The 26,207-nt window shown below is 38.4% G+C and overlaps 2 protein-coding genes across 2 annotated transcripts; both read left to right on the forward strand.

Annotated features, from left to right (window-relative positions):
- The first annotated feature begins 1,944 nt into the window (after nucleotides 1-1,944).
- Nucleotides 1,945-13,720, forward strand: LOC141671189 (K(+) efflux antiporter 4-like). The gene is made up of 20 exons (XM_074477351.1): nucleotides 1,945-2,333; nucleotides 4,411-4,454; nucleotides 4,868-4,926; nucleotides 5,068-5,137; nucleotides 5,220-5,281; nucleotides 5,366-5,441; nucleotides 5,531-5,605; nucleotides 6,715-6,786; nucleotides 6,885-6,968; nucleotides 7,714-7,782; nucleotides 7,880-7,957; nucleotides 8,222-8,310; nucleotides 9,121-9,217; nucleotides 9,375-9,428; nucleotides 9,993-10,088; nucleotides 10,810-10,998; nucleotides 11,094-11,171; nucleotides 12,305-12,349; nucleotides 12,964-13,053; nucleotides 13,175-13,720. The coding sequence occupies exons 1-20, from the start codon at nucleotides 2,078-2,080 to the stop codon at nucleotides 13,262-13,264; spliced, it is 1,773 nt and encodes a 590-aa protein (XP_074333452.1). The 5' UTR covers nucleotides 1,945-2,077; the 3' UTR covers nucleotides 13,265-13,720.
- An 8,114-nt stretch (nucleotides 13,721-21,834) lies between these two features.
- Nucleotides 21,835-22,626, forward strand: LOC141674504 (uncharacterized). Its single transcript, XM_074481211.1, has one exon. The coding sequence runs from the start codon at nucleotides 21,835-21,837 to the stop codon at nucleotides 22,624-22,626; it is 792 nt and encodes a 263-aa protein (XP_074337312.1).
- The last annotated feature ends 3,581 nt before the right edge of the window (nucleotides 22,627-26,207 follow it).

Here is a 26,207-nt window from a genome sequence, read left to right on the forward strand (position 1 = left end):
TTACTTATTTCAATTTCATCTTTGAGACTATAACGTGTTGTGGAGTGTGTATTATTGTGGGGTCACAACATGCAGTTATTTATTTCTAATTTAAGTTAAGTGATACTTAAGAAAAGAAAGACTGTGACAACCCGAATTCCCGACCCCGGATCTGGGGGTGTTACAATTTCATTATCCGTTCTACACTTACGCTTGAACATTAAAATGAACTCCTTTCAGTGGGTATAATTTCAAGACTGTAGTTGTCTTTTTTAACCCTAGTCTTTACCATGTCTTCAATTCTTCAGATTATGCTTCAAACACTGTCTATCTTCAACTAATGTTAATACGTTGAAATATTCCGGTGGCAACTTTACACTGAATCTTCAACATTTCTGATACCCTGAAAGACTTTAAACCTTAAATTTTACTGAAGGCATGAATATTTTAATGAACTTCTTTCAGTGACCTATAAATATACTTCAAAACTTCTTCTAATGTATTGATTCTTTGTATTTGTCTTGTCTTCATCTTCCTGATTTATATGTAGACGTGGTATTATTTAACTGTTCTATTCAAGTACTTAGTGATCACATCTACTGTTCATACAATTTCACAATTTCATCAATGCGTACGATCCTTTCAGAACTTGTTATGCATAAAAAATTCAGTTAATATATAACAACTATCCGATGTATTTTGAAAATATGACGATTAAACTTATAACTATCATAAGCTATACCTTATAAATATAATTGAAATGATTAAGAATGAGTTTTAAATTAAATTTAACTTTAAGAAACACAATTAATTTAACCTTTAAGAAAAATAGACAGTAGTATCTTATTTTACAGAAATGTAATAAATGCGTTTTATGATGCAAAATAATTAATTTAAATAGAATAAAGGTCACCAATAAATCTGCATAAACTTTTCTATAAACTTTTACGAAATAGTGATTGATTTTGTGTGTATTATGTTAAGTACCTAATTATCTACTTACCTACTTCCAAAACAAAAAAATAATACGTAAATAATTTAACAATAAATGTCTAAAATTATTCATTTACACGTTGATATGATATAAGGAAATATATTTCGGAGTTTAACAAGATTCTTATTCTCTAATTTATAATATTGTTGAGACCATTAATCTATTATAAAAGTTACTAAAATTTATATTTTATTGTTTTATCAAATTTTAAATAATTTTAATAAAAAAAGAAGGAAAGAGAGAAAAAATTTAAATACAAAAATGAGTTAGATGAGAAACAAATTACACAAAATGTCTAAGTTGAATAAAATTTTTTATCATACAAAAAATATACTTGTGACGGGATTTGGGGTCAAAATTTCTTTTTATCCAAATATTCATTTTTTGAACAGTACAAGGCAAGGTGGAAGAAGATATTATTTCAGAGTTGGCAAGATGAAAGAAGATATTATTTCAGAGAATGTATGAGTTAAATTTTATGGATTCTACTGGTTTATTGGAATTTTTGGAGTCCATGTATGTCCTATAAGTAAAATATAACTTAAAATAGTGCAAAATATATTATTTTCGAATGATGCTCAACAAACATCATTATTTTATTGATCTTGCAGATTACATATATTTTACAAGTAAAGCATTACAAAATATATTATTATACAAAACATGTTTAGTCTATGGAATATAAATATTCATGTCGTAGAACATACATGTTTAGTTGCAGAATTACTTGCGAATATATAAGATTTGTATGATTTTATTTAAATAATGATATTTGTAAAAAATATTTTATAAAGTAACATATTTTATAAAATATTTTATTTACAGAATATAAATGAACTTCGGTAAAATATATTACAATTTACATGCAACTTGACTAGAGAATGTATTAATATAAAACAGATTTATTTTATGACTTTAGTTTAGATTCGTGAATCGATATTATTTGTTTTCGTAGAAAACGAAATACACTTTTGTTTTCTTATATTTCAATCTCCGGTTAGCGTCACGTCAACCACCTCTTTACTCTCTCTCTCTAGAAATCTCACTCTTCGAACCGACATAGATCACTATCTCTCACTAACTTTACTCTCTCTCTCTCGTGCGATGAGTAGGAGGAGATCGCCGCGCTCCTCCGTACGCCGACGTGTATATATAATCTCTATATACGCCCTATACATACTGTACATATTCTCACTTCCTTTAATTGAGGCCGGCGGCGATTCCGATGTTGATCAGCTCGATGATGCTAAAATTAGCGAAGAATTGAAGAATGTGTCGCGCAAAGCCAGAGAAGATAGTTTTGCTGGTATGATTGATCGAGCTCTTGAGAAAGAGTTCACTGAAGGTGATCAAATTGAAGGTTTGTGCTAGATCTGAACTTAATTCAGTCTCTTTTGTGTTGTTAATTGAAGTTAGTTAGTGGATATATGTGCAGGTTTGAGTGTTTGATTTGTTCGTGTTTACGGAATTTGTTAATTAGTCGGAAGTTGTTAGGATTAGTGGGTGGAGTTTGAAGTGCTCAATTTGTGTTGATTTATTGAATGTTGTTACGGAATGTTAATTAGTCAGGAATTCGGTTAAATTTAGTGTTTGGAGTTTGAGAGGTGTTTGATTTGTTTGTGGAATTTGGATTTGTGGAGTGTGACTACGGAATGTTAGTTAATTCTAAAGTTGGTGTGTAATTTATGGTTAATTATTAGGAAAAAGTGATTTGGAGATCTTAAGATGTGATACATTTGTTAGCTTATTATTTTGCTGACAAATTTGGGCTAAAAGCAACTTAGAATTTGTTATCATGTTTGGATTCTTTTTATGAATGTCATTATTAAGTAGTTAGATCTGATTGTAAAATGTATACATCAAAAGTACTTCGTTAATTCAGCTTGATGTTTGCCATCTCTTGGCACTGAAAGATAAAGAAGATTATGTGTGGGCTAGAACTTAGGAGTAGTACTTCAGTATTACCGGCCTGAAGAAATCAATTGTGGGTGAAGTTAGAAGTTAGTGGGTGTAGGAAAGTAACTTTATGAGCTAAAATTATTGCCTTCATGCTGTAAATACAGTACTGGCCTGTAAAAATTAAGGGGCATCTAGTGACCACCGTTGCCTCAACTTATATTCGCCCCTGAGCCCCATTTGAAAACTGAGAATGCTGATTTGCAAGATCGAATATATTGATGCAAGTGCTGGACTGCAGCTTAAAAACAGTGGAGAGAAGATTAGCCTGAAGCTGGACCTCTGAGATTCGTGATACTGTTTCTAGTTTATAAAGTCAAGTAGACAAATGCAAACCCCAGAATTGATCTATTGTCAGTGAGCCCTATATATGGGTTATGGCCCATTGATATAATAAGATGCAGTGTAAAAGAATCCTAAATGTTAGATTAGTGTTGTTTCATGAGTACTTAATATCATTTATTTTAGTGATAATCTAAAGTGGAAGATGATTATTAGGGTTCATTTAAGTAAAGATTTGTATATTACCAATCTTGTGAGAAAAAAATTAGCCAGCACAGGCTTTCAGTTCCTTGATAGTACTTACTCTCTGTCCTTTATTGAATGCCCAGCTCTTGCTTATATCAGAAAGTTGACTTTCTTAGAAGTTTTAATTATAGATATATATACAATACTATTAGAAGAAGATCAAACATAAATGGTTTATTGTAGTTTATGTTATCACAAATAATTGGTTTGCCAACGATATTATTTTTGAGAAAGTTCCATATGTGCATTTACTCCAAGCATTACTAGAACTTTATTTAGAACAGAGTAAACTCAGGATTGTCAATTATGTCAAGTAATTGGCATGAAAATTAATACTAAGTTAAGGATGGACTAATAATGAGCTAATGACAGTGAACAGCTGCGTAACATAGGATGACACATTAGGGTAATGAGTGAAAACAGTTGGGATTCATTTGAATATCCTGTGGGGAACTAAATATGTAGTGGATTGAACAGTCATGAGCACTTAAGTGGTCAAAGAAACCATACAGTGAACACAACCCAAAAACCCAATACGTGTAGCAGTGGATCTTTATTAGTCCTTAAGGAGCGCCAAAAGCAGTGTCCATATAGAAATGACGTATTTGGTGTTTCCCGACTCTAAATCTAGACCTCTAGGTAAACTAAGCTCTTGTACCATGATCTACTCTAGAAAAGCATTAAGGTATTAGAAGAAGGCAAGAAGCCACCATATGGTCATAAATCTATTTTAAAACTAATGCATACACCGTACCTATTGAGGCTTCAACGTGTACTTGTCATAATTGTCCTATATCCATGCATGTACGTCAACTTAATTGAAGAGTGTCGGTATACTTCTCTTTGGTCTTCATCAGCTTGTATTTATTACTTTTATTTTGAAACTCCACAAAATCAGTTTGTAAAATTTGTATATGCCCGTAACTTCATCGAATATTCCATTATTATGGCAGAAAATGACGCTGGTGGATTTAACAACAGCGTGAATGAACAACAGGTTGGTGATATCTTCTTGCTTTAGTCATTTAAACTTTTACTATATTTTACGAGACATAAATGGACCAACTTTAGTAGTATGATAAAAAATTTATTGATGAGCCTAAATTCTTTTTTCGTAAAACATATATATTTTTTATTAGATGCCTTTCGAAATTTATGTTCATATTATGGAGTTCGAAATTTTTTACTTGGATCTTCTCTCTTGTTAAAGTGTTCTTGAAAGCTCTCATTACTTAACCATTATAGTGGGTTCTACTTTAACAGCATCTTCATCTGCCAGAATAGTTGAAATTTCAGCTACAATGATAGAATGAAGCTTATGCTAGATGCTCTATGTAATTCATTATTTCAATTACGTCTTATCAAAGGTGAACATAACTGATTTGCATGTTTTGTGTTCCTGTTTGTCAGGCAGTTTTGGAGACTGTAGCTAGAGTCAAGTCCAAGAAAAATGACACAAAAGAGGAGAAGTATAGGCTTCTTTCATATACATCATCATTATCTTCTTCATTGAATATGCACCTGATTAATTAAAATGAAATATATTTGAAAAAAAAGTTATCATCCTGTTGAAGAATTGTCTGTTCTGGTACCATGTGATAATTATTTAGGTCATATCGAGTTTTCAACTTGGATAATGACAATGGAGCAGAAGATACCCCTACACTGATAGATCGAAAGGTAAAAATTGTATTTTACATGTGCTATGGTTTAAGTGTCGATACAGTTATTCATGCTTATCAATTTTGCTATAATATTTCAGGACAACGTCTTTATAATCTCAAATTTTAAATCCAAATACCCAGTCTTACAGCTAGATTTGAGGTAAACGTTCATTTTAATAAGGTTGTATTTGGGACGTTACTTGGTTGCTTCTTACTAATTGATGTAATTTGTCATCTATCTTAGGTTGATTTCGGATCTGGTAGTTGTCATTGTGTCTGCAACTTGCGGTGGCATTGCCTTTGCATGTGCTGGACAACCGGTGTGTTAAAGTTCTACATCTTATGTTGTATCCCTTGTAACCTCAATTACTGTTCAAAAAAACTAATCATATACTTTACCTATTTGAAGGTTATGACCGGATACTTACTAGCAGGGTCTCTTGTTGGACCTGGAGGGTTGGATTTTATTAGTGAAATGGTGCAAGTATGTTTCCTCTAACTGTGGTACTTGAAATCTTTGTGTTATGTGTTATATATTGTGGCTTCTACTCTATTTATCCACCCTCGTTATTAACTCCTATCTAATAACTGACCTTATAATTGGACCCTATGCTACCCAAACTTGAGTATGAGTGGTCAAATTCTTAGTTTTGATTTTTTTTTTGTGATTCTCGCACAAGGATCTGAAATTGGAAACGGGTGTGGGGACTCCAATTGTATACCTAACATGCAAAATTTTATATTCTAAAATTTTGTGCTTGCTAACAATTATTGTCTAGAACAAAAATAATATAAATATTTATGATATCAATTGAAAGGTTAATTTTAAAAAAAGTTGTATAGAGGCCTTAAATTACATTTTTGCACCTGACTATAAGATGTGAAAAGGCTAAAGTGTCTTGTTGTAACATAAAAGATAATCAGATCCCATATCCACACCTATGTCATGTCATGTTTGACAATTTTTTTATCTTTGTTCTTTAAATAACTGACTAAGACTATAACACGAGGCAGGAACGACCCTCTCTTTGTCTCTTATCAACATTGCATATATACTAGATATTTGCATGAATGCTTGGGAGATCATAATTACATTAAAGGTTGTGATTTTGTGCCCCCTGTAAAGCTCTTTTCAGTTTCAGTCTTCAAGATCCTGGTTTTATGTAAAATATATATAATCTGTTTCCAAGGTAATCGGGTATCTCGAAATGTTACTGATGGGGTCCATGGGGAGCACAAGTGAAGATAATATATACAAATTTGATATTTGTCATGAAATACTTCAGGTTATTTACAGGAGAGAAGATTGTTGTATTTATTTAGTTTACCTGGAGTCTAGCTCTGTTGTATCCCCCCCCCCCCCCCCCCCCGCATTATCCCCATACACAGACATATTTGATAGCTTGTCTGTTGATAATATCTTTCTTATGGGCTGCGATTTATGTGTTCCATACCGTGCTCTGGAGATCCTTGTATTAGCAAATTCTATGTGGTCCATCCGCCCAAGTTCATCTTTTATTGTATTTTTCCATATATCTGTATATTTTAATCTTTTCCTGCATCAGTCACAGTACTTCGTTTTTATCCTTCTAGGTTGAGACAGTGGCACAATTTGGTGTAATTTTTCTTCTTTTTGCTCTAGGGCTGGAGTTCTCCACAGCAAAGGTTAGTTGATATTTGTTTGTTTTTTTGCCCTGTACATGCTGAGCTACATTGAATTAGTACCAACACTGGTGCCTAAATTTATCTCCTTCTATTGATAGCTAAAAGTTGTTCGAGCAGTCGCGGTTATGGGAGGCCTGCTTCAGATATTCCTCTTCATGTGCCTCTGTGGAATTATCGCTTCGGTATGCTAGGAAGTTACTAAAATATCTATGAAAGCTTTGCAAGTGGTTTCTGTACTTACTTTTGAGCATAAGTGTGAACAGGTGTAGCAACTGTTTTTTCATATCTTCAGTGATCTGATAGAAAACATATGTTCATTTAAGTACAGCATTAATAATATCTTGAGATGAAAATGCAAAATAAGATAAAGAAAAAGGGTCTGATAGTTAACATCTGTTGAGTTAAGTACAGTCTTAATAACATCTTGAAATGAAAATGCGAAAAAAAGAAGAAAAAAATGGAAAAAAATGATGGAAGAAAGAAAAATGAGAAAAAGAAGCAAAGTGAACCAACTTGAATTTGGGTCGCCGAGTCATGACAATTATATGAAGTACAATTAGATGCCATCCATCTGCAACTATTATTACTTTTTTTTTCAATAAACTTGTTATCAGGTTGTCGGTGTTTTTACTTTATTATAGTGTTGCTTTCTCTTTCAACCAATCCTCCATGTGAGTAGTGACATTATGTGCACATCAAGGGATTTGTAGAAAAGTGGTGGCATTCCTCGCCCAGTTTTGTTAGGGATGTCTTGCATAAAATTTATTGTCACCATTTAATCTGTATTGATGATGGCATTCTAACCCCAATTTTATTAGGATTAAGTTTATACTAGATAACCTTGGGCACATTTTTATTTAAAAATTGATCCGATCTTTGCTAATTTTGATACTGCAATCTAAACTATCCACATTATGATGCTTGCAGTTGTGTGGCGGTAAGCCTTCAGAGGGGGTTTTCGTTGGTGCTTTCCTTTCAATGTCTTCTACAGCAGTGGTAAAACTCATGAAGCTCTACTTGTTGCTACAGATGTTCCTCTTTACGATTACAATTAAAATCTTCACATGCAAGTCTTGCCCATTTTGTTCCTTAGGTCCTGAAATTTTTGATGGAGAAAAACAGTGTCAATGCGCTTCACGGTCAAGTTACTATGGGCACACTTATTTTGCAGGTAAATAACACATTGTCTTATATTATCTTTATTTTATGGGTATGACTGTAAATTTGTTTAAGGTTTTGTCATAGCTATAACTCATTAGTTTTTCCTTTTACTTTTCCACTTTACCTTGTGTAAAGGCAGAGCCTTATTAATTAATGCTGTTCCGCTCTATTTTTGACAAAATAAAAGCTGTTAATTTAGAAAATATCTACTGTGGGTTTTTGACTCGAAAAGGTCCCGTTTGGTCATCAAAACTTGTATTGTTTTCTGTTCTAGGACTGTGCGGTGGGTTTGCTGTTTGCTCTACTTCCGATATTAGGCGGAACTTCAGGTGTTCTACAAGGAGTTATATCCATGACAAAATCGTAAGTTGTTAGCTTAACACTTATCCTTCCGTTTCTTATGTTATAAGGTGTGTGAGTTATGAATATATTTCTTGGCATCTGTTCATGAAAATCACGATAGTAGGTCATGGACTCTTTTTTTTCTTTATGAAGAAAGGTTTAAATTCCATTCTCTTATGGTGACGAGCTCGAAATCTTGATAAAGCAGAAGTGTTTCCTGTATCAAGCTGCTGCGGTGCTGCCAGAATTTATGAAAAATGCATTTTGCCTTGTCAATAATTTTCTTGCATCAACATAATTTTCTTGCATCAACGGTATCTTCCCATGTTAACGTCTTTGAAGTTCAAAGACATTAACTTGGGAAGATACCATTTATGAACAAATATGGAATCGTGTTACAATCAGCTTTAAGAAGTCCCATATTTGGAAATTGCTACAAACTAAAAAATTAATTTTAAACTTGAGGCCTGATTCTGAGCACCTTGGATATAGGGTTTAAGAACAATTAATCATGACTGCAGTCCTTAGAGCATAACAAGGTAAGTATTAGGGTTAAGTGTTTTAAACTTACAAAATCCTTTTCATCGCGTGTCCTTACACTGAGTAAGTGTTTAGATCAGACAAGAAGGTACATTGTAGCGTATAAGAAAGATGAAAATGGAAAATGGTTGTAGGTCATTTTTAATGATCTGTAATTTAAAGTATTCCCTGATACAACTTAAAAAACGTGATTGTTATTATTGTTATTATTATTATTATTAATGAAGTGTGTGTGTGTGTCTATATATATATTTTACTATGACATTATAATGTGATTTTGGTATTGGCTAGGTTGGTAACATTGATTGGTTTTCTGGCTGCTTTAACAATTATGTCCCGTACTTGTGTTCCTTGGTTCCTTAAGCTGATGATAAGCCTATCATCACAGGTATGAATTAGTGTATAAGAGTTATATCATTGCAAAGTATGCTCACAGTTATTTGTGTCAACAACTAAGGGTTTTTAAAACAATATTTTGTTCTTCTGGATGCTTGCTGCAGTGTGCACTTTCTCTTGTTTTTAATAATGCAAAATTTCTTATGCAGACCAATGAATTATATCAGTTGGCAGCAGTTGCTTTTTGCTTGCTTGTAGCATGGGTTCGTTTTCTACCCAAATTCTCTCTCTTAGTTTTCTGCTGACCATGGTCTTCTTTACTCGGATGCTACTTGATGTTTTCCTGTTCGCAATTATTTTTAATGATAAAATTCTTACATGATCCGAGGAGCTTTTCCCACTTACAGAATTAGGTATCCATTTATGTTTATAGAAATTAAGTTTTCAGATCTTTGATGGATTTACAAGGAAAAGAGGATCTACTTCCAGAGTTGTAGGGAGAATTAAAAAATTAAAATTATGTTTTGTAGAAATTGGGGACTCAGAAAGCTTCCTCCAAAATTAAAAAATAAAATGTTGTCAGCGAATTTAGTTCAATGGAATTTATGTTTCTTAATTGAATGTTCAGACTTCAGATGTACATGATTCTTGATTTTAACTCATATATTTTAGATCCTTGAGCATTGCTGCATAGCATTACACTATTGCACGTAATATATGAACAAGACTTCATCTTGACCAAATGCATCTTTTTAAGATTCCATAATTGGAACTAGTATAATTTATCGGTTTCTTGTTCCATTTCAGTAGCTTATGTTCCATTTCAGTGTAGTGATAAGCTGGGTTTAAGTTTTGAGCTGGGCTCATTTGCTGCTGGGGTGATGATAGCAACAACCGATCTTGCTCAACACACACTTGAACAAGTAAGTTTACTTTATTCTTGTTAGTTGGCTATGGCAAAAAGTATCGTTCTTTCTCTCTTATAACTGCAGTCAGCATCTTATGTTCAGTATTTAAGGGGAAAGCATATTGGTTAAAATGACGTAGTCTGTTCTACTTGTACATTTGAAAAGTTTACTTTCAGTACAAGCACACACATAAAGCTACATAGCAGAGTTGATTTTGATGTTAGATATCATCAAAAGGTTGAATGGAGCTCAGATGTTGGTACATGTTTCTCATCTTTTTGTTGTGGACAAATATGATTAGAGTTTATACAACTAATAAACCTGTAAATGAAAAACTTTCATCTTAAATATTAATGGTTATATAATTTCAGAGCCCTGATCTTGTCTTGATGAAATTTACTTGCTAAATTTCAAGTTTTCATCCGCTTTTCGAATTTATCTCTTGAATACCTATAAGTGAGGGTGAGGGTTTATGGTGAAGATACAATACCTTATTATTTTTTGGATGTGTGTAAAATCTTAATGGCGGAACTTATCTAAATTTCAATAATTGCGTAATCGACCTTGTTCAATTTTTCCTCTGAAAAGATATAGCAAATTATCAGAAGAGTAGCAAGTTCCCCTTTTTATTATTTTGTGATGGTCATTGTTAGAATATGATCAATATTTACGTGGTTAATAGTGTAAGTGAATTCCCTTGGTTTACACACTGCTTAAATCTTTATTGCTTATGCAGGTTGAACCCATTCGAAACTTCTTTGCAGCCCTCTTTCTCGCCAGCATTGGAATGCTGATTCATGTCCATTTTCTTTGGAATCATGTTGATATTTTGTTAGCTTCAGTTTTATTAGTGGTGGTTGTTAAAACAGTTATAATTTCCGTAGTTGTCAAGGGTTTTGGCTATAACAACAAGACCTCAATTCTGGTAAGATGTCATGTTGCAGCGTTGTGTGAATATACTTATTACGGTTCCATAGATGTTTTTGTACTAAAAGGTTCCTCGAGTCTTCAACGATGCAGGTTGGGATGTCTTTAGCTCAGATAGGGGAATTCGCTTTTGTCCTTCTCAGCCGTGCTTCAAACCTTCATCTAGTTGAGGTTATTTCTTAATTAGTTTTTTTGCTGGCTTTCACTTACAATCCTACTTAAAGAGGGTAATGTAACTCTTAGAGATCATTAACCCAGAAAGACGTACGGCGTCCAGGAAGTTTAGGGCATGTTTAACACCATTTTTCTAGAAAAATTTTCTTTGAGAATTGGAATAATAGGAAATATGTAGCAATTGAGTATTTTTGAAAAAGAGAAATAAAAAACAGCAAAACAGGGTTTTCCAGATTATAACTACAAACTGGAAAATTTTGGAAAATAACCTTGTAGTGTTTTCTAAACCTAGAAAAATGAAAAACACACTAAGTTTTTTCTCTGCCCTTCAAACCTTCTCAAACACATCAATTCTAGTTATATTTATAAAATACCCATATATTATGTATACATTATACTTGTATAATAAAAAAGAATAAATTATACTTATGAGCTTATAATATTTCTTCTTTTCCGTCTAATTATTTGAACAGAAGCAACAAGTAGGACATAGCAGACAACAAATATTATAATATATGTATATATAACTTTATTTATGTAATTTAATAGAGAAAATTTAAAAACTTATAATATTATAATATGTATTATTCTAAATTCATAAGTTACATATAGGCTATTATATAAAGATGGTAAAATAATATTTTAAATTTATTTGGTTTTAGTTATAATGTATAAGTATTTAGATTGACCATAGTTATCATTAAAGTCAAGAATCTGCTTGCTTTAGTGTTATTTCAATGAGCACAGAATTGCAAATATAAAGAAAAATTATGTCACTCCACCTGAAAATGCATTAATGTTAATAAAATAAAATTCAAACTGATACTCTTGGATATCTTCATTAGTTTTAGATATGTAAAAGAAAATAAAAGTGGAGCAAATATCCAATAACAAGATTATCAAAACTGTTACCATAATTAGAGATCCATTAATAAATGTTTAAATCTATAAAGTTTTGTAAACAAAAAACGTGGTCAGGGTAAAGTTTTTCTGTGGAACGCATTTTGTGGGTTTTCCATAGTTTTCGAAGAAATAGGAAAATCAGAAAATTTGGAAAAAGAAAACTAGAAAATTCTTCTGCAAGTAAACCGGCCCCCCTTAATTTCTCTCTTTTTGTTGTTTCTTTCTAGGGAAAGCTCTATTTGTTGCTTCTTGGGACAACAGCTCTTAGTCTGGTATGCAGTCAATTTTAGTAATGCAATTATTGTTCCACCAGTATATCCAGATTACAAATATGTGCTTTGTGTTTGTTGGCTCTTGTCTCATAGCATTATATTCTGTCTCGAAATTTTAACAGCAGAAATGTACTCCTTTTCACGACACCCGGGGGCTGGGGGGGGGGGCGGGTATTTGGTAGGGTTAGTTGCTAATCAAAACTTTATGTTACATATAGTTTCTTTGATGACCTATTGTAAAAGCTAAAAGATTATTTAATTCAACTTTTAACTGTACACATAGACATGTCAGTCAATCCGTGAAAAGGTAAAAATATGCAACTTATGTTGATTTTACACTAGCTGTTCTGATTACTTGTGTTGTCGTATGTTTGTTAGAACTTAAAGTCATTAGAGTGCCTTGCTCATGAGTTTCCTATTATAGAGCAAGAGATGAGCTGATGAGCACTTGGGCACTGAAAGAGTTTTTTGACCTTAGGGAAGTAACGTTTAATGCAAGAGATAAGTCTTTAGCTGTCAAAAGTTGATAGGAGGAGAGTGTTCAGCTGCCAGCATATTTGTGATTTGGAACACCTAACATTTCATTGATGAATTGATCTTTATCTTGGCTACAGGTGACTACTCCTCTGCTTTTTAAACTAATTCCTGCTGTTGTGCATCTTGGGATTCTGTTAAGGTGGTTCTCCCCTGATTCTCAGACTGAGGTAATCTGAACGAGAGCTATAAACTGACATGCATTTGATTTCATCGAAGCTGGGTGATTAAATTTGGTTTTATGTACTAGTGCTATAAATGTTAATTATCTGGAATTTTGCTTACTCATAGATTGTATTCAAAGGGGAGAACCTCCGGTCTGACAGTGCTAAACAGCGAATTGCATTAGTAGCAAAGGATCTCATGATACATGAAGTTTAAAAAATATGTTTGCAAAATGTGGATAATCAATTTTTACTCGGAAAGTGTTGGCAAGTATATTAATGCGAGAAGGGATGATTTGGACTACAGACGTCAGGGACAAAGAGAACTCCGATGTTCCTTCTTCTGTACTGCATTTTCTGACCGGACTAGTGGACAATGAAGAAATTTATGCCTGAAAAGTCAGGTACCATATGGCGAGGGATCCAACTGACAAACAGCTAACACGTAGACGCAATACATGTTCCATAGAGGTAGAGGTATGTTACATTTTTTTTGATTTCTTTTTCCAGAAATGTAAATTTGTTTAAGCTCCCAGTGTAATGTTAGAGTGACTGATGATATGTTTGATTCATCAGTAATCTGTAAAAGAGAATGAAAATGTCAATCTAAGGGCCAATTTGGGATTTCTTAAAAAATGTAACTTATCACTTAAAATTGAAATGTGACTTATAAGTGATATGAACATCGTAACTTATAAGCTATTTAGGTGTTTGGATAATTTTACGTATAAATTAATTGTAAGTCATAATGTGTTTGGTAAATCATGACTTATAAGTCATAATTTTTTTGAAAGAAAATAATGTAAATTACAAATAACATAAGTTAATAATTTTAATACATAAATATAAAAAAAGAGAAAATTAAAAAATAAGGATAATGATTATGAAATAAAAAAATTATGAAACTATACTTTATAATAGTTTTAAAATATGTCAAATATAAAATAGCCTTAAAATATATGCAAAATATAAAAAAAACTGCAAAGAAATGAATAACTTTGAGAGTATATTTTACCATTTCAACAAAACTCGAACACTCTAAATTAGTAAAAAGAAAAAAAAAACAGTAGCCCCTCCCTAATAAACAAATGCAGTAGAAACAAATATGATAAAATAAATTAAATTAACGTAATTTACTTATCTAAACATGAATTGGAGTTCACATGGAAACAAAAAACCAGATAAGATCTACCTAATTTTAAGTTGAACGTGAATGTACCTCCCTCCCCACTTTCCCATTATGGTCACTAAATGATGAAATGAAGGTGAAGTCAGTGTAGCTCATATAAGCCGGATTTATGGCTTCCCAAACATGCACTAAACCTCTTTCATTTTCTAAAAAGTGAATGAACTGATAATGTGTCATTTGTTACTCGCAAATACACCGAAATTATGGCAATTGCCTCTTAAATCTTTTTGAGTTGCTTCCGTGAAACATACTTCTCCGTTTCCTCCCATTTGTTACATTTTTTCAGATGTCTCTTATAACTGTTTACATTTCAAATTTTTTCAAAAATAACAAAATTTTTATAATATAAAAAATAATTACATCCACTACTTTTCTTCGCTATACCCATTTTATACATATAATATAAATCAGTTTTATTATTTCACTCACATTTTTTATTTTGCTTCACTATTTTTATCATTTTTCTTAATCTCTCAAATGTAAACAAATGTGAGGGACGGTCTGAATATTGATTTCTATGTAGTCTGTTATTTGGAAATCATATGAGAATTAATAACTTCCTGTAACTACATAATAAAAACAATGCTACTACAAACTTGATCGTCAGCTTAAAATCAGCTCCCACAGCACACCTCCATCGTTTGAAAGATGAATTGTCAACTATTCGCGACTGTTACCAAGTTTGATTAAACAATACCTAAATAAAATTGAGTGAATTTGTTGTGCAATTCTTCAACTTTTTTCTTGCTGATGCAGGACAACAACAAAAGAATTTGGGTGGATTATCACTGAAATACTTAATAGTCTAGAAAGTTTACAAGACTACACTTTCAATTAAAATATTTTGTTAACAACATAGGAGAACACAAACTTTAAAAAAAATATAATTGCATGATCAAAACTTTTAAATAAATCAAAGCGCTCTCAATATCGCCAAGTGCCGTATGGGGGATAACCTGGTCTTTGAACTAATTAGAACTGATAGTAGTACTTGGATTGCATGATCAGCAATTAGTTAAATCAGTTCCATACACAGCACAAAATCAAATATCGTAGTAGTATATAGTTACTTTAAGACCTTTAAGGAACCAAATATGGATTGCATGAGCATAGAAAGTTACTTTAAGGAACCAAATATCAGAGTCTTAAGACCTTTAAATACAAAACATAAAGCATCGTAATATCGTAGTAGTATATAGTTGTTGTCATTGTTAAGGTAAGAAGAGGTTGAGTCTTCTGACCTCGGTAGGGGCTTTCATGCATCATGCTCGACTGTCAAAGTCAGTGTTTACCAATATATCGTCTTAAGAAAAAAAAATCACAGTAATCCATAGAAAATTAGTGTAATTTGTTTTTGTTGTGGACGCGACATATAAATTGAAGTAGCATGCTCCTTGCCGGGAAATGGGAACACAAATGAAGTATTACTATCAAAACAAGTCCAAGGTGTAACTTATAACCCCTAATACAATTATGCAGAATAAAAAACACATATTCACAAATCTTATTTCAACAATGCTGAAGTAAAAGAGACAGATTCTAGGCTTACCATTTTACACAGGCAGAAGACAATTGTACATCTGAAGTTGCTAGTACAAGCCGCTGCTATTCGTGCATATACTAAGACTCTTAAAACTGAGTGACGGCTATCGCTTCTGCTACTTCAACACACTAATCTCCACCATACCGGCATCCTCTATTTTTACCAAACAAACCAAATGGTGCATATAATTCTGATTTGTTTTTTTGTATTGTATAATTAATTGAAGCAGAATGGGAACTCAACAACTTACTGTTCTGGGGACTACCAATCCTGAAAATAACTTCCATATTCCATAAAACGATCCAGCTAGAATAGTAGTTATAAGTCAGAGCCACAATCAGCATGCCAAAGAAGGTGTAGTATAATAAAGTGGCAATCATGAAAAACAAGTACCAAAAGAATTTTGTCGCACTCCATTCAAATTCAATCGTTCACTATACTATAACACCATATGATAGCCCATAATAAGTCAGGCCCAATTGAAGAGACCCAGGGCCCAAACATAAGACCCCAGGACACGTGGCGGCATCACCACCGTCCAGGTTCCCGGAATCCAGAACGTTCCTACGCTCTGGATTTGATAGTACTCTGACGGATTTAGCGTTGACCTTGGGGAGCCCAGGACACGTGGCAACATCACCACCTTCCAGGCACCCGGAATCCAGGACGTTCTTACAGTCCAGATCTGATAGTACTCTGACGCATCCCAGACGTCCAGATGCCCTACAGTCCAAAAGGCCAACCTACGGTCCAGATGAAAAGGGACAAACCCCTAAACCCTAGTAGGAGGCCTATAAAAGGTAGAACAGAAGGAAGGTTACAGGTTACAAGCATATATACTCTCTCTCTCTCTCACATATACTTACATGCACACACGTACTCCTCACAAACATATCTGCATAATCCCAACTTTGCCCTTCTTCTCCTCAAAACCCTTTCTCATCCTCACGCCGGAGGTGCCGCGGGGACGCCACCCCCCTCCGATTCTGTTTTGTAGGTTCCCATCCTACAGCTACACCGCACACGGCCATCGTCACAGCCTAAAAGGAGTTTGAGTTCGGGCCCTACAAGGAGAAGGTCCCGGGGTGATCTGGGATTATCATTGGCGCTAGAAGGAGGGGAACCCACCTCCCAGAATCGTGAAACACCATCTCCCAGTAAGAACGCTAATACCCATCTCTCAGACCCGTTTCTACAAGGTTTATTATTGTAAATTCATAGCATTTCCAAGTAACCATGACTACGAGAAAAAGCAAAGCAGCAGTTTCCGCCTCTTTCCTACCGCCTCCTCCCCAACCCAGGGATGGAGACATGGAAGACCTGGACGAAGGGCTCCCCATAACCCGGACTCCCTCTCAAAATCTCCAACCAGGAGATCAGAGAATAGTCATTGAAAAAGCTACCCACAAACACACAGGGATCACCACAAACCCATGGGGAAGCATGACCCCGGAACAGATACAGGCGGCTATGGACTTGTGGAAGGAAAAGCAGAACGCCGAGCCGGAGACCCGCCCAGGGGATCAGCGAGAGCGGTCTAAAGAACAGTCCGGAGAATCTCGGGGATCCGTCTTCGACCGGATTGCGAAGAATTTAAAAAAACCACCAGAGGACGCCAGAGATGAAATAAGAAAAGCTGCCCTACGGGAGAGAATCCGGAAAGAAGAAGAGGCTAAAGCCCAAGAATCTATAGAAAGGAGGATCCGGGAGGAGGAGGCCAAGCTAAAGAGAAAGGCCCACCGGATTCATGTTTCCTCAGACTCAGAGCCGGAGAAGAAGTCCAAGCAAGAACAAATGGCCCGGGCCCTTCGAGACCTTAAAAGGAAAGTGGAGGGCGACATGGAAGTAGGGGCAGCAGCGACCCCGTTCACAAAGAGTCTGGAAGCCACCCCTAGAGAGTCAGGGCTGAAGCACTTCAATTTTGACTCTTTTGACGGGCTGGCTGACCCTGAAGAGCATCTGAACTATTTTGAGCAAATATCCAATATTTATGATTACAGCGACCTGACTAGATGCCGATTCTTCGCATCAACACTGAAGGGGGGCGCTCAGAAATGGTTCAGCCGCATACCATCCCGGAGTGTGGACTCCTGGAAAGACTTCCGCGAGATATTTTTGAAAAGATTCAGGGCCAACCGAATGAACGAGCTGCAGATGTGTCATCTAGAAACGATCCAACAAAGAAGCAAGGAACCCCTTCCGGAATTCATCAAAAGATTCCAGGAAGCAATCAACCAACTCTCCAACTTAGAAGAAAAGGAGGCAGTAAACATCTTTCGAAGAAACTTGCACCCGATATCTTGTGAAGGTTATATCAAAGACCTGATTCACAGGGATCCCCAAAGCCTGGCGTCAGCATATGCGTTGGCATCAAAGTTCATAAAGGAAAATGATTTTCTCAAATCAATGAAGATGAACAGAAGAATACATGACGATGACGAGTCTCCGGAGCGACGCTCGTCGTCCCGGAGAGACAAGAGATACAAGCTTGACATGCAAGCCAACTACATTCAGCAGTCCCGGGGAACCCCACCCCGGGAAACGTACCCCGAATCAAGAAAAAACGAAAGGAAACAAAAGGCCAAGAAGGAACCCAAGCCGGAACCAGAGTGGACACCCCTCAACAGGCCCCGGGCCGACGTTTTGCGCGAAATCAAGGGCAAACCATTTTATTATCCGCCAAAACCCTTGCTAGCGCCGCCCGAAAACAGGGCCCGGGACAAGCATTGTGGCTATCACGAAGATCATGGCCATACTACTGAAAACTGTTTCTCCCTCAAGATGTTCATAGAAGACCAAATCAAGAAAGGAAACATGAACCAGTATCTTCAAAGGGGCTCGAATGACAAAGACAGATCCCCGGGAAGAGGGAAAAATGTGGTGAATGTTGTTTTCGGTGGCACAGCCTCTCCACCGCGGAGCCCGGATCGGGAGAATGATGTGATGATGATCCAGACTCAGGAGGACGAACCAATTTGCTTCTCTTACTCTGATTATGAGGGCCTCGATCCGGATCACAACTTGGCATTAGTGGTGACCCTCGACGTCGCAAACAACGAGGTAAAAAGAATTCTAGTCGATAATGGTTCATCTGCTAATATCGTATTCGAGCACACGCTTAACAGGATGGAGCTCGGACACCTCAGAATGGATCCCTGTCTTGAAGACCCTTTGTACGGATTCAGGAACACCATGATTCCAATCCGGGGTATCATCTATCTTCCCATCATATTGGAACCGCACCCCGACAGGTCTCCCATATGATGAAATTCTATGTGATAAGCGCAACCTCCTCATACAATATGATCCTTGGTAGGCCCACTATCACCAAGCTCAGGGCGATCCCCTCAACTATTCACTTAAAACTCAAGTTCCCCACCCCAGGAGGCACTGGAGAACTGAAAGGAGATAGGGAAATGGCTGGTAAATGCTATGGTCAAGCACTCGTCATGGCAGAAACGGATCCGGAAAACCGGAAGAGAATAATGTCCCTGCCCAAGGGACAAAGCAGAAAGAAGCATCGAGAACACCTTAGTAAAAGGGCCCGTTTGGATGTGAACATGATCGAAGACTCCGGATACAGCGTAACCAACGCTGATGCCCGGATTCAAAAGTTTGTAGAGAGCAAGGAGAAGACGAAGGTAGAACCGGCCCAACAGACAATCGAGGTAGATTTGGAACCCGGGAACCCCACCCGAAAAATCAAAATCGGAAAAGGCTTGGAAACCACATTCCAAAAGGAGCTTATCGACCTACTAAAAGAACACGCTGACGTATTCTCCTGGTCCCTGGGAGACATGCCAGGGATCGATGAATCTGTGGCCATGCACAGTCTGGATGTAGATCCAAAGCAAATACCAATCAAACAAAAACGAAGGAACTTCGCCCCGGAAAGGCAACAGGCAATCGACCAAGAAGTCGAGAAGTTGTTAGAGGCAGACATAATCTGTGAAATTAAGTATCCGGACTGGTTAGCAAACGTTGTGCTGGTCAAAAAACCCAACGGCAAGTGGCGAATGTGCGTGGATTATACAAACCTCAATTCAGCATGTCCTAAAGACTCTTACCCCCTGCCCAATATCGACCAGCTGATAGACGCGACATCGGGCCATGTCATGTTAAGTTTTATGGATGCCTTCTCGGGTTACAACCAGGTCAAGATGGATCCGGCAGACATTGCAAAAATGGCATTCATCACACACCGGGCCGTCTACGCTTTTGTTATGATGCCGTTTGGGTTAATCAACGCCGGAGCAACATACCAAAAAATGATGAATACCATCTTTAAAGAGCAACTGGGCAGGAACATGGAGTCTTACGTTGATGACATGATCGCCAAGTCGGTCACAATCTCAGAACACATCCAGGACCTTCGGGAGTGTTTCGAAAACTTGAGAAAGTACAACATGAAGCTGAACCCGGAGAAATGCAGGTTCGGGGTCCCTTCCGGGAAGTTTTTGGGTTTTCTGGTCAGCGAAAGAGGAATAGAGGCCAACCCGGAGAAGATCAAAGCTATAATGGAAATGACAGTTCCCCGAACTCAAAAAGACATCCAAAAGCTCTCAGGATGCCTAGCGGCACTTCGAAGATTTATCCCAAAGTTGGCAGAAAAATGCCTACCATTCTTCGAACTGTTAAAAGGGGCCCAAAACAAAAAGCTAATCGAGTGGACCCCGGACTGTCAAACAACGTTCGAAGAAGTAAAGCGACATTTGATGAACCCGCCTATTTTATCAAAAGCAAAGCCCGGGGAGCCCCTTTACCTATACATCGCAGCCGGGGAAAGAGCAGTATCCTCCGCACTCATCCGAGAGGAAAATGGGACACAGACCCCGGTATATTATGCGAGCCAAGTCCTGAAAGATGCCGAAACTCGGTACCCAAACTTGGAAAAATTCGCACTGGCCCTCGTACACTCGAGCAGAAAGCTAAGACAATACTTCCAAGGCAGGGAAATCAGAGTAATCACTAATCAACCACTTCGCAAAATCATCCACAAACCGGACGCCTCCGGGAGATTAGTCAATTGGGCAATTGAATTGAGCCAATTCAACATCAAATTCATCCCGAGGACAACCATAAAAGCCCAGGCGTTGGCCGAGTTTGTCATGGAATGTACTTTTCCAGAAACCCCCGAAACCAGTTCCAAAGGAAAAAAGAGTCTAACAACCGGGATCTTTGGACACTACATGTTGATGGCTCGGCCACAGCCGAAAGGTGCGGAGCCGGTCTGATCCTCTCCAGCCCGGATGGATTCGTAATTCAGCAGGCCATCACCTTCACCTTTAAAGCAACAAACAACCAGGCTGAATATGAAGCCCTACTCTCCGGGCTTAGGCTAGCCAAATCCCTTGAAGTAAGGAGTTTAACAATCTACAGCGATTCTCAGATCGTGGTAAGACAAACCAATGGTGAATATGTCGCAAAAGATCCTAAATTGGCCCGATATCAGGAAATGGTTAGAGCAATCCTGGAAACCATCCCGGACTCGACCATCTTGCAGATAAACAGAGAGGAAAATGCGAAAGCAGACGAGCTGTCCAAGCTCGTCCAAAATACTTCAGATTTAAGCAGTTCGGTTTACTTCGAGGAACTCGGAGCCCCCAGCACCGATCGATAAGAAGTATTTTGTGTTAGCAACCCGGAGAATTGGATGACGCCCTACATAGCCTACCTCAAGGACGGTACCCTGCCGGAAGATCAGAACAAATCCCGGTACCTCAGGTATAAGGCTGCACGCTTCTTTCTAGAAAACAATCAGTTATACCGGAGAACTTTCTCTGCACCAACTCTAAAGTGCGTTGATCCGGAGGAAGCGGATTACTGCCTCCGGGAGGTTCATGAAGGGATCTGCGGGGATCACCTAGCGGCTAAAGCTCTAGCCTACAAAGTCATCAGATAAGGCTATTACTGGCCAACAATCCACGCTGATTCAGTCGCCTATGTCAAAAAATGCAGTAAGTGCCAGAAGTTCAGCAACGTACCAAAACATGGGTCAAGCCTCCCGGGATCCGTTCTCTCACCGATCCCATTCGCTGTCTGGGGAATTGACATCATGGGTCCTTTCCCTCGAGCGAAAGGGGATCTCCGTTATGTCCTGGTAGCAATAGATTATATGACTAAGTGGGCGAAGGCCAAGGCTATGAGAACCATTAACCAACAAGACTGCATCAAGTTTGTGGACACGATTGTAATGAGGTTCGGGATCCCGATGGTCTTAATCTCGGAAAATGGTCCGCAGTTCGTGGGTTCAGATTTTGAAACCTATCTAAAAGAACTCGGGATCAGACACAAAAAAGCATCTGTTGCCCATCCACAAGGGAATGGACAAGTTGAGGTTACAAACAGAATTATACTCCGAGGCCTGGAAAAGAGACTGGAAGACTCTAAAAAGAACTGGCCGGATGAACTCCCGAAGGTTTTATGGTCATACAGAACTACCCCCCGGACGGGAACCGGGGAGACTCCATTCAAGCTCGCCTACGGTACTGAAGCCCGGTTACCGATAGAGACCGGATCCCCTTCTCATAGAGTGACCAACTTTGACGAGGTCTCCAACATAGAAGGCCTCAGGACCAACCTCGAATTCCTGGACGAGGTAAGAGATCGGGCCATAGTAAAAATGGAAAGCTACAAGGAAAAAACAAAGCTTTACTTTACGAAGAAAGCCAGAATACGGGAATATGTGGCAGGAGATCTAGTACTCCGGGACACTGAAGCCTCGGACCCAACTAACCAGGGAAAACTGCAGCCAAACTGGGAAGGCCCTTATATAGTCAAAGAAGTGATCCGTCCAGGAACTTACAAGCTAAGCTACCTCAGCGGAACCGAGGTCCCCAACACCTGACATGGAACCCGCCTAAGGAAATTCTACCAATAAGGAAAAGGTGCACACCCTGGAAACACATCTACATCTATATTATGATATTTTGATGTAAGCACTGTCCTCATTCACCCCAGAATGTAATTTTTGCTCTTAATATGAATGAAAAACTCTACTTTAAGCGTTCCATAGTTTGAATCACTTTCATTGTGTCGCTTATTTATTTACCATCAAAAAAAAAACACAGCCTATGTGTACTTGGAAAATTTCTATCAAATGGAGGTTTACCCTGCCCGGGGTCCTATAAAAACTCAACCCATGAGTACTTATACAATTTCTCAAAGTTAAATATTTTTACCCCAACCCGGGGTCTGCAAAAACACAGCCCATGTGTACTTTGAATTTTTTCATCAAATGGAGATTTACCCCTGCCCGGGGTCCTATAAAAACTCAACCCATGAGTACTTATACAATTTCTCAAAGTTAAATATTTTTACCCCAACCCGGGGTCTGCAAAAACACAGCCCATGTGTACTTTGAATTTTTTCATCAAATGGAGATTTACCCCTGCCCGGGGTCCTATAAAAACTCAACCCATGAGTACTTATAAAATTTCTCAAAGTCAAATATTTTTACCCCAACCCAGGGTCCGCAGAAACACAGCCCATGTGTACTCCAAAGAATTTCCTAACAAATCAATAAGGAAAGAAAGAAAAGCACAATCATGTTAAACTACCCCGGGGAACCACACCCCGGGGGGCAAACCGAAATCATTCAGATTACAGACAAGTTAACAAAGCCAAAAGGCTCAGTTCGAAATTGCTCAAACTAAAAATAAGGAAATAAAATTACATGCCAAGACATGGCAGAATCTTTAAGCTTCAGCGGCAGAGTCGGCGGGAGGCGAAAGAGGCTGCTCCGGATTGCCCTCTGGTAGGGGAGGCTGCTCAGCAAGTGGCGACCCGGAGAAGAAGGGAACATTGCTGGACGTCCCAACACCAGACTCCATTGCCCGGACAGCTTCCTTTTTCTACTCCAATCGGGTCTCCTCTTCTATATACTTCTCCAGGAAGACGTCTATTGTACCTTGAGGCTCCTCGCCGAGATACTTCGAAGCAACATTCCAGCAGATCTGGATCTTCTCCAGCGCTTTGTCATTCAGCTCTTCGAAATACGCGGGAGTCCCCCGGAACCCTGCCAGAACCTCCTCGGGGGTGGGCCGGGCGGCAAGATCATCTTTCAACTTCTGATTTTCAGCCCTCATCTCCCGGACAGAAGCCTCAGCCCGGTCCTGCCTCTCCCGGATCTCATCTATAATCTTCTTATGAGCAGCAGCCTCCCTTGCACTGGCCTCCTTCAACTCCTTAATCTCCCGGGTTAGCCGCTCGGATTCAACTTGGTAAACTTCTGCAGCATCTGCCTTCGCCTGAAGGCTCCGGGTTATACAAACTAGTCTAGCAACCCGTGAGTTAGCCTGAAAACATTATAGATCGTGATTAGGCAACACAAATACAAGAGCAAAGAAGAAGGTAAATAAGAAAAAGGCTTACAGCAGTGATATCCTCCTGAAGCCCGACCAGGAAGTCATCGAGGGGCTCCTTCCTGTATTTCTTCCTCTCCGCCGTGCTGGCATAATTCTCAAACAACTCCCTCCGGCGAGCCTCCGGGGTAAAACTAGCAAGCAGGGCCTTCAGAGTCTCCGGAGTGTCCGGAGCCAGATCAATAGCAGCCTTCTTTGAAACCGTTCCCTCAGAAACATCGCCACTTTTATCCCCAGAACTCGCAGGGGCACCCTTCCTCTTTCGAGGTACTGGAACTCTTATCACATCCCCCTGCTGCACGTCTTCGGACCGGGGCTCGTCGATCACGATTGTTGTCCTCCCCGGGCGAGACGGCGCCGCCTTCCGGGCCGCATCATCACCCTCTCCAACCTTCTTCTTCCCAACATCCACGCTAGTCATTCCCCCAATCCTTCGCAGCTTGGCCGACAGATCTTTAAGTTGGGCAGACATATTTGGGGGGTAGGGAATCAACTTCGGAATACCTGAAAAGGAAAACAACAAGAAATCAGTCCCGGATACAAACAATCAATAAAAGATACAGTATCAAAATAAAGCAAAGGCAATAGACTTACATCCGACAGCATGCATGTTCTCATTGCTAGTAAAATAGTCCCGAGTCCACTGCGTCCCAAGTGCCCCACAGAAGGCATAAACCATCGCGAGAGCTGCTTGCCCGAGCCGCTGGACCGGAAACCTATCTGTTTTAATCTCAAGTTTATGGAGTGGCATGAACTCCAGATCCCCACCCCGGACAAAAATGAACTCCCGGTGCCATCCCTTAAGCGACGTCAACATACTAACCGGGAGCACCATCTTATCAGAAGGATACCCACAATCCTCTATCCTAAACATGAACTCGTAAATCGGCCGAGCGGTGGATCTCTTAATTTTAAAAATATGATGAAAAAGTTTGAAGGTGGGGAGGTAATTTTTGGCATGACAGCAAGCTAAAAACCAGCTGATCCATTTCACCGAGTTCGGGGCTAGCTGAGTAAAAGGGATACCATAAACATCCCGGCATAGGGATTTGGTGAACTGATGTAATCCGAGGCGCATGCCCCGGAGATGCTCAAGTGGAATTTCAACCCATCCCCCCTCCGGTCGGTGGTATACCCTTTCATGCTCCTCAGGCCATCTCCACTGATATGTGTCATCAAGGTTAAAGGCAAGCCTAAGGGCACCATCTACCTCGGCGTCTGTGTATTTCTCCTGAACCTCTCTATGAACTGCCCCACACTCATACCTAGTACCCGGGGCGGTGAAGAACTTCCTATCCATCTCATCCTCATTATAAGGCTCCCGGCCTCCCAAACCATCCGGGCCCCCATATGCCTCGGATAAATATCTGTAATAAAAGCTCATGGGCTTGGGGTTCACTCGGCACTGGACAAAATATTCATCTACATCCTCCCACGACCCATCCGGATTCGATAAGGTACCCCCGGGACCTAATACTAGGGTCTGAGCTAAAACTTGTTGAGGCGGGTCAACCCGGGGAGGCATTTCTACTGAACTGCAGCTGGAAGAGGAAGAGGGGTAGAAGGAGTTAAGTTCACCTAACCCGACGACGCTCGGGATACCGATTCCTAAGAGTAGCAATACGCTTAAAACAACTACCTGGCATATACTACACGTGTCTATGTAAACGCACCCCGGAGTCAATGCCAAACCCGAACCCAACAACAAAACAAGACAAAAAAACAGAACAAGTTTAGAAACAAATCATGTACGTATCTTACCCCAAAAACAAGATCTGCAGCATATACATACATATACAACAGAAAGCATATACCAAGAACACGCTCCGGGCTCTACAACTATTTACACTACAAAAACCCACTTATTCGCATACAATACTACCAAAATCCGTGTTAAATACGCAAATCAAGCACAAAACCATTGCAAAGGCCATGCAAAATCTACAAACTACAGAGATTAAAGGTCGAATGAACAAGACAGTCATGAAATTAGAACAAGGAATACGAAAGAGCGAAGCAAAACTCTCACAAAATGGTTACATGCATGGCGATAACGAATGGAAAA

This window comes from Apium graveolens, chromosome 7 (genome assembly GCF_009905375.1).
Source record: "Apium graveolens cultivar Ventura chromosome 7, ASM990537v1, whole genome shotgun sequence".
Classification (NCBI taxonomy): Eukaryota; Viridiplantae; Streptophyta; class Magnoliopsida; order Apiales; family Apiaceae; genus Apium; species Apium graveolens.